This window comes from Oratosquilla oratoria, chromosome 17 (genome assembly GCF_046742065.1).
Source record: "Oratosquilla oratoria isolate Oo_2021 chromosome 17, ASM4674206v1, whole genome shotgun sequence".
Lineage (NCBI taxonomy): Eukaryota > Metazoa > Arthropoda > Malacostraca > Stomatopoda > Squillidae > Oratosquilla > Oratosquilla oratoria.
Window position 1 is genome coordinate 20324100 of NC_134793.1, and position 10000 is coordinate 20334099.

General features: G+C 43.9%; 1 protein-coding gene across 2 annotated transcripts in view; it reads left to right on the forward strand.

Annotated features, from left to right (window-relative positions):
• The first annotated feature begins 135 nt into the window (after positions 1-135).
• Positions 136-10000, forward strand: part of LOC143034487 (heparan sulfate glucosamine 3-O-sulfotransferase 6-like) — a 180202-nt gene continuing 170337 nt past the window's right edge. The window contains exons 1-2 of one of the 2 annotated variants that reach the window (XM_076200601.1): positions 136-221; positions 1584-2423. In XM_076200601.1, coding sequence (XP_076056716.1) covers positions 1907-2423 — 517 coding nt within the window. In that variant the 5' untranslated portion in view covers positions 136-221; positions 1584-1906. The other variant, XM_076200600.1, reaches the window with a different exon arrangement.

The window sequence follows — 10000 nt, forward strand, 5'->3', positions numbered from 1 at the left end:
CATCTCCCCTCTCGAACATTTGTCGTGATTATTTCTTTCCTGCCCCTAGAAGGAAGGCCAGGAAAAGGGCGACTAATTAATCTGTCAGGGAGTGTCAGGAATCTGTCGCTGAAGGAGCCCGCGCATGAGCAATCTGGGTCGTAATTGTTGCATGGAGAATACTCAGTACAACTCGCCACTCCGGCTCGGAATGTAAACAACGATGGTCCATTGATGGGAAAGTGCGTAACAGGAACAGTGACTCCGAGTGGAACTGGGCACAGAGGAACCGGGGTTCCTAGCGACAGTGTAATTCGTTCAAGTGGGAAATTGTGTTCTTCATTCGCGTTGAAGGGAGTGAGACAAGTGATTATTCTCATCATCACAGTTATACATACGCGCTCCAGGGAAGGGACGGGTGAATGAGAGCTAGTGAAGGCGCGCGCCACAGAGAAGGTAGAAGGTGCTGGAGCAGAGTACGAGAAAGTGTACAATGACATACGAGATGGTTCTATCTCCTACCGAGAACACTTGACAGCGAAGGAGACGAATCGAGCGCCAAACACACAACTCCCGTGAGCTACCTGCAAAAGTGGGAGCGACATTGTGTAGCGTGTGAGCGCGTGGGGGGAGGGGAGGAGGCGATGTGGGGGAAACGGCGGGTAAACAGCGACTTTAGGGCAGTGGTGCCGAGGTCGTGTCGGAGTGAGGGTGGGCGAGGGTGGACGTGCGTAGGGTGTGTGTGTTCCGAGCGAGCGAGCGAGAGCGGAGGGAGAAGATAAAGTGACCCTGCCGTGGAAACAAGCGCCTCTCTCCCCAACAGCGGCTGGCGCCAAAATAGAAACAGGTGCTTTTTGTCTACGCGGAGCTAAATTGACAAGGCGCCGACGAGGCAGTGGCAGCGCAAGGACATAAAAGCGAACTTTTTGTAGCAACTCTACTTTGGTCTAACTTTGTGGATACACCGAGTTGAGGTAGAGGATGTGTTTGTATTATTCATGTTAAATTGAACGGACAAGTGTTTAAAAGAAATGATGACAGTGCACAAGGGGGCTTGCATTGCATCAACGTTCAGTGGAAGATGGGAACATGACCACGGCAAAAGACACTCTACACAAATAGGATATGTCGTTGATATTAACATGTTACTTATTAAGGATGTATGTCAGTGGGTTGCCTCCGCGTCCTGACTTCTTGTCGTTGTTATTATAGTTATTAAGTGTTCTGTATTTGTGGCATATCACTTGAGGGGCTTCACCTAAAGCGCGTCTTTGATTCGTCAGCGCGAGGTCAGGTCTGAAGCTGAATAAAATCGCCTGGCGTCAATCATGGCAAGGGTCCTGGCCAACTCGACTAAAACCGCGCGGATTTGGCCAGCACAAAACATGTCAAGCACGTCATTGCAACGAGGGGTTTAAGCATATCACTGCTACAAAATATAATCTACTTTCTGTGGTATTTTGTTCCGTAGCATTACCAATCGCACATTCCGCGTCTCCGATTTAATTGACCTATTCTTGCATTCTGAAGTTTAAAAAAAAAAATTCTCCACTCCCGGAGTAGGTACATTAATTTTTCCTCTTTTCCCCAACTGTCTACTCCAGGGTGCTGTCTTCACACTTATCTAGGAGCCATGTAGACACAAACATGTCGCGCCCTCACTCCTGGGATTCATCCGCGTTGCTGGCCCCCGCCACCATGTGAGGACCAGGTGCCATGGCTGCTTGGACAGCTTACTACGAGTACCTAGACAGCACCACAAGGAAAACTTCGAGCGAGCTCTTCGCTGGCGCCCCCGGACCAGGGAAGGCGGAAGAAGACGTGCGGTTGGTCCTGTAGAGGACTCCTGAAGAGGCGAGAGGCAGAAGAGCACGGGGGGGAGCGACGCCCCTGGGTGGAGCCCCCAGCGGCCCTGGCGGCCCCCGGGATGCCGCGAAGGTCCTTCAGCCTCATCAGCCTCGCCGTCTTCCTCCTCTGCGTCGTTATCTACGCCCTCAGCTACATCGACCCCCACCGTCCTAGTACCTCCGCCCTCACACAGGTCATCCCATCACCACGTGCCTCCAATGCCTCTGTTGTCAGACTTCGGAGCCCCTACGGCCCCGAGGTGGAGAAGGACGCCGCGGAGGAGGAAGGGTCGCCCTGGGAGAGGCGTCGGCGGGAGAAGCGGCGACGAAGAAAAGGAGGCGGTCCCGGCAGAGGAGGAGTCAGGACCTGCCTGCCGGAGGAGGTCGGTCACCGGCCTACCGAGGGCAACAAAAACGACACAGGCGACGTCCCTCCTCACCAGCACCTCGAGGACCAGAAGGAGCAGCAGCAGGGCCCCCGGGGTGGGTCTGGGGAGGAGCCTGACGACAAGATGAAGAAGGGAGCGGGGTCTTCCGAGGACCCCAAGAAGAATCCCGAGTGGGGACTCTTCGCCGATCGAGGGTACCGGGTCGTGGGTAAGTATTGTGACTCAAGTCTTATGCAAGACGCTCTTAGCAACCTCACCCATTTTGCACAACACCCTACTACCACACCCTCCCCCTCCTCCTCCTTGTATCACATTCTTTACACCGCATCCTCCACTTAACACGTCACGACCTCTGCGTCTTGAGCCTGGGCTCAGTCTTTATAGTCTTATTTTCTGGGTTTTATGTTCACACCGAGACTTGGAGTTCTCCGTCGAGCTGCCTCAGTTCCGTTCAACTCTGTATCTCTCGATCGTCTATTGGGGGCCCGTACTTGTTCCCCTCCACGGTAGATCCCTTATAAATGACCCTAACACGCACACGCACACATACACACAAAAAAAAAAAAAAAAAAAAATCGCTGGTGCAGTGGTACCGTGCTTGACCGCAAATTCGGCAATCCTTTGTCGAGTCTCGCCCAGTGCAATAACGCTGCACTGCAAGTCTGAACTTCAACTCAGTGGGCAATGAGTGTGTGTGCGTGTATACGTGTGATTCACCATGGTCTTGGATCACGTGTTGGACTCGTGATCAACACGTGATCCAAAGCCATGGTGAATCACACATATACACGCACATACACTCATTGCCCACCAGAGTTAGAGTGCTAACTCGCAGTGCAGTATCGCTGCACTGCGAGTCAGCACTTCAACTCTGGTGGGCAATGAGTGTGCATGCGTGTGTGTGTATTAGGTCGGGTTATATACAAGCCTTGAGCTTTCATCCGGACAGGTGATAGCTGTCGATCACGAGTCCAACACGTAACCAAAGACCTTGGTGGAACACACGCGCGCACACACACACACACACACACACAGTAGGAATAGCCTAGAAGGCAATAATGTTGCACAAGCTGGAACAATGGAAGAATTCAAATCTAAGTACATGCTAAGTCAAGAATAAGGAAACCAAGTTGGAACCATTCGTGAATTTGTAGTCAGGTATGACCACTGGAGAGTAAGAAACGAGACCTCACGAGCGTTGCTCCGTTCCTATGTACTAGTTAGGTAAACATACAAACACACACACACACACACACATTGCGCGCATGTCTTGTTGGCATCTTTCGCGTTCTTTCGGTCTGGTTTCCCCCCTCCCCCTCTACCCCCTTTCCCTTCTCCCTCTAACCACGTTCCATCCCCCCTTTCCCTCCTCCTCTATCCCCTTTCCCCCCTCTATCCCCTTCCCCCCTCTACCCACGTTCCCTTCCCTCCGCCCTCCCCCCTCTACCAACGTTCCCTTTCCTCCCTCTCTACCCCCTTTCCCTCCGCCCTCCTCCTCTATCCCCATTCCCTCCCCCTCTACCCACGTTCCCTTCCCTCCGCCCTCCCCCCTCTACCAACGTTCCCTCCCCCTCTACCCACGTTCCCTTCCCTCCGCCCTCCCCCCTCTACCAACGTTCCCTTCCCTCCCTCTCTACCCCCTTTCCCTCCGCCCTCCTCCTCTATCCCCATTCCCTCCCCCTCTACCCACGTTCCCTTCCCTCCGCCCTATCACCTCTTCCATCGTTCCATGCCCCTCTACCCACGTTCCCTTCCCTCCGCCCTCCCCCCTCTACCAACGTTCCCTTCCCTCCCTCTCTACCCCCTTTCCCTCCGCCCTCCTCCTCTACCCCCATTCCCTCCCTCTCTATCCCCTTCCTTTCACCCCCTCTACCCACGTTCCCTTCCCTCCTCCCTCCCCCTCTACCCCCTTACCCTCCCCCTCCCCCCTCTACCAACGTTCCCTTCCCTCCCTCTCTACCCCCTTTCCCTCCGCCCTCCTCCTCTACCCCATTCCCTCCCCCTCTATCCCCTTCCCTTCACCCCCCTCTACCCTCATTCCCTTCCCTCCTCCCTCCCCCTCTACCCCCCTTTCCCCCATTCCCTTCCCCCTCTACCCCCTCTCGGGGCTCAGCCTCACTGTATACACAAGACAGGTATACAGTTTACAACTTTTCTGTGCTTTTTATCTTCATTGCCAAGGTTGATCTTGCAAGAACGCAAGAGTTTGTATATTGGACACGCGCGAGCGCACACACACACACACGACTTTGAAGCTGTGATTACCGGAGAGAAAGAGACGGGATCCCACGATCGTTGTTCCTTAATTGTATACTAAAATTAGGTAAATTAGTTAAAACACACACACGTGCGCATTCAACTTTAATATATGAAATCACGAAAATTGAAGATAAATGCATATTGAAAGCGGCCATGACACAGACGAAAAGGCCTACATGCACCAAATTACCCAGACCAACTCTCCTGCATGCATGTTACAGTGAATGCCTAATCTCTCTGTCTCTCCTCCTCCTCCTCTCCTCTCTCTCTCTCACACACACACACACACATTCTCTCTCTGTAGTGCAAAAATGTCCGCATGGATAAAAGCGACGGTTAATTATAGTATATAACTATGTGTATCTCTATAAGTGTATTTCCCTCGTAGTATACGTGGTTAGAACTATACTCGTAGAACCCCGTCTCTTTTCTGCCAAACCTTGTCTTGTGTTTTTTGTAGTGTTGCTTTGAATTATATTTCATCCAACTTATTCCAAAAGTCAACAAGTACGTGTGGGTGCGCGCGCGCGCGCGTTTGTGTGACAGCTAAATATGACTTGTTCTAATTAAAGCCCCATTCTAGCGAAAACAAGATTAATCTTGAAAATATCTCGACAATTCACCACCAGAGCCGTCTAATAGCTTCATTTTATTTAAAGTATTGCATGATAATTTGGTATTTGTTCAGTTTTGCATCTGGACGCGATATAGCAAAAGAAAATTAAATATTAATTTTGTAAATTATAATACATGAACGTAATATGCGATTTTCTTGACGGAAATAAAAATAAAAAATACCTTCCTACAAGCAAATATACTAACGAACGAAGTCGCTAGCATAGGATCGGGACGCCATCTTCTCCGTCAAGTGTTTGTCGTCTGCCCGGTCTAGTTGAAATGTCAGTTACAAGGTGGCCTCGGTACTTCCGGCAGTATCTCGAGAGGTACATATTCTTGAAGGACTGCTATGGAGCTGAAATCCATGCATTCCTTCAAGCTATGAAAAACCTATATACCCCACAATCTGAGAGTGATTGAACAGCCCGCCAACGTCTCTCACGACGACGACGACGGCGACGACGACGATCCGGATGACCTATAAATTGCAGGTACCGATTTATTAAACACAGGTTAGGTTAGGCTAGGTTAGACGAATTTATCATCCTATCATTTCTTCGACTTCGGCATCCATCATAAACATGGCGTACCATTCGCCCGGCGCGACTTCGTTACTTACGAAATCTGTTTTAGCAACTTTGTTTTCTATTTCCGCCAAGAAAATTTGCATATTACGTCAATACATTATAATTTACAAAATTGATAATTAATTTTCTATTACTATATTGCGTCCAGGTGCAAAACTGAACATTTACCGATAATTTCAACCTAATACTTACAACTGACGCTGTCGGAGGTATAATAATGTCACATAACTTATCGTATTTAATAAAGTCCCACGGGTCGGGATCAATAATGAACAATGAAATGAATAAATTAATAGAAGTACGTTAAAATCATACAAGATGAGAATTATCCCCTATCTATGGACCTAACGGTACCAACATTTAGCCTTTGATTTTTCTTGAATATTTTCATAAATGATGATAATTTCATTCGAATATTCATTTTTCTTACTGTATCGTTTACACATGTAATAATCAACGCAAGTGTAAAATTAAATATATGTGAATTATCATCTACAGAATCTTAAATTTTGGTCACTGCAACTTTTTTTTCGATGATTGAAACTGAGCAAACTCTAGACTCGCATCCTATTCCTGCAAATTAATTTTCCGGCATATTTAGCTCTTAATAACGCCATCATATCTGCAAGGTGCATCACCCCTAGGATGTTAGTTGAACTTCACTGAAACCGTTTCAAACTCGGCACAACTATCTCATTTTGTTTCAGTTTTCCATCTACCGTTGCCAAAATATCGCACCTATTTATTTATTAATTTATTTGTTTGTTTGTATATTCGTCATCACCACTATTTGTTTATTTCTCTGTTCTTGCAAATCCTATTTAGTCGAATCCTGCAGTCGTTGATGGCGAGTGTTAATAAAATAAATTGATAAATCGATGATATTGATGACAACCGTTCGCTTCCTGCTGTCGATATGACGTCACGAACTTTCCCGCCTGCCACACTTTGATTTTAACGACATTTACACAAAAGCAATTTTCGAACATAAAAATCAGAACTCCAACGTTGTAGATTGTCTTACCTTATATTTATGATGAGTAGCAGACAAAATAATTCACTGTTTATCCACTTGGTATAAAAAGTTAACACAATTTGCACTGATAATGCTATCGAGAGCATATAAGACACAACACAATTCAAACAACGCGTGCACTTGACTTAAAGAAAATAGTTCAAGATTTGGATTGAATCTCTTAAAAACATTGCGCTGTAGAAACTAGTTCAATTTATTGATATCACCGTAATAATTATGTATATACTACGCAGTATAGCACAGAATTTCCTTAAAGACAATAATTCGCTAATGTAATATAGATATAGTTTTACAGAATATCATAAATCTTGAAATAAATTGCAAAAATGTGTATTCCTCCGCCTGTGTTCGTATGCCGTACTCTTGTCTGTAATGTACAATGCAAATAATTTGCACTTGTGATTTTACGGTGATATTATTTGTCTTTAAAATAATTGACAAAATGGCTTTATTGCCAGATTGTGTCCAAATTAGTAAAATTAGATAGAATCATAAAAAAAAAATAACGACGCGTCTTATGTTTCGCAATCGTGCCTGGGAGTATTGTCATTAAATTAGGACATTTATTAACATTATATTATGGGAGGATGTCTATACCTCTACAAACTTTCCCCCCAGATCACATATATAGCATTAATTAGTGCTGTATTTCTTATAGGGGTTATCACGGTGGGCAATTTTTCCTCCCAACCTCCATTTGAATAATTAGAATATGACTTCGCCTACAGAAATCTAGACTTCGCTAAGAACAATTCAACAGTATGTCACATATATATATATACATACATATATATATATATATATATATATATATATATATATATACATATATATATATGTATACATGTGCAATAAAAACATTAGGAACGTATGTTTTATAAATGCAAGGTAACCACTTTAGAAAATAAACAGTCTGAGCAGAGCGTTTTTGTATCTTATATCTTCAGTGTAAATTCAGTAATATACGAAAGCGCTCTGCTCCGTTTGTTTATTTTCTAAAGTGGTTAACTTGCATGTATATATATATATATATTATATATATATATGTGTGTAATATATACATATATATCTATATATATACATATATATATGTATATATATATATGAAGGAAAGATAATTTGATATTTGGAAATTTAGAAAACAAAATATTGTAACCGAAGTCGTTTTTGCTCAAACGAACTTTCAACTGTCGATGCTGATGAAGCCCATGTGATGAACTCAAAACTCATTAGGCGATTCTATCCATCTACAGTAACAAGGGGTGTTCATTATTCAGTCTATATTTTCGAGACTTAGTGACCCCTACGGAACAGAGGCACTTATCATTATTTTATGACGCCATCTCCACTTACATAAGCTCTGATAATTACCTAATTTTCAAAATAGGCGTCACGCATCCAAATCTAGGCCTTACTCCGCGTGGCCATAAGGCTCAGAATAGCTGACGACGACCTTAAAGGCAACGAATCAAAGATAAATAGATGACTAAATGAATAAATAGGTAAATAAACAGATACATTGATAATTTAGCAAATAAATAAACAAACAAAAAATAGATAAGTAGATATATAAATAGGTAAGTAAACAAATAAATAGAAATATATTAATCAATAAATTAATAAATATGTAAATATATGAATAGATAAATAGATAAAAAGATAAATAGACAAGTGAATAAACAATCGTACAGGAAAAATAAATAGATTTATCGACTTGAACACAAGGCTGGAAACCATCTGAGCAAAACTCATTACAAAGCATTTGTCCTCCGTGTGCACCTGTGTGTGTGTGTGTGTGTGTGTGTGTGTGTGTGTGTGTGTGTGTGTGTGTGTGTGTGTGTGTGTGTGTGTGTGTGTGTGTGTGTGTGTGTGTGTGTGTGTGTGTGTGTGTGTGTGTGTGTGTGTGTGTGTGTGTGTGTGTGTGTGCGTGTGTGTGTACGTGTGTGTGTGCGTGCGTGTGTGTGTATGTGTGTGTGTGTGTGTGTGTGTGTGAGAGAGAGAGAGAGAGAGAGAGAAAGATAGGGGAGAAAAGGAAAGAGAGGGAAAAAGAGGTGAAAGAGGGAAAAACAGAGCGAACGAGAGAGAGGGAAAGACACAGAGAGAAAACGAGAAAAGAGAGGGGAAGAGAGAGAGAGAGAGAATGTATACAAAGTGTCCCATAAAAACGTTCACTCACACTGTCGAATCCACGTTATCATCAGTGTGAATATATGCGAACACGCAGGGGGGGGGGACTAGACTAGCCTGTGGGGGAGGGGAATGGACAAAACTTTTCTTTAACGCTCAGCCTGATGATTGCCATTGCCCAGAACACTTTAGAGACACTGCAGAGGACTGTAGTCTTATCTTATCAAAGGCTATCTACGGGTTTCTGTAGAGGATTAGTTTTATTTTATCAAAGACTATCAACGGGGTAAGTGGGTACAGCATGACCTACTGTATTTCTCTCTCTCTCTTGCTCTCCTTCTCTCGCTCTCTTTCTCTTTCGCTCTTTTTCACTCTCGCTCTCTTTCTTCCTCTCTCTCGCTCTTTTTTTTCGTTCTCTCTCTCTCTCGATCTTTCTCTCTCTCTCTCTCTCTCTCTCTCTCTCTCTCTCTCTCTCTCTCTCTCTCTCTCTCTCTCTCTCTCTCTCTCTCTCTCTCTCTCTCTTCGTTGTTACTTTGTCTCAGAATTCGTAAGGCTTTGGATCCAGACGATTTATATCACACCAGGCTATTTTTTATCTATCTACTAATTTATTCGTGAATTTATTCATTTATGTGTTTATTTACCTATTTGTTTATTTATTTGCTTATCTACTTTAATTCTAATTTGTTTTTTACATATTGATTTATTATTTCTCTACTTATTCATTTATGTATTCATTTATTAATTCATTTGTTTATTTGCTTATTTATTCTACTTGCTTAATTATCCATTTGTTTGTGTACCGTATCTGTCTATTTACCTAACATTATTTATTTATTTATTTATTTTTTATTTATTTATTTTTTATTTATTTATCTATTTTTTATTTTTACTTGAGCAACCGTTGTACACGGTCATTCATCACCACAGATGCGCTAAATTGGCCTCAAATATAAAAAACGCTGGTAAAATAAAGACCATAATAACAATAACCTGATCATCTTCACACACACACACACACACACACACACACACACACACACACACACACACACACACACACACACACACAACTCGTGGCGCAGTTGGTAGAGTTCCCGTCTGCCACTACGAAGGTCCGGGTTCGAATCCCGCCCAGGGCTGAAATAATTTCAGTAT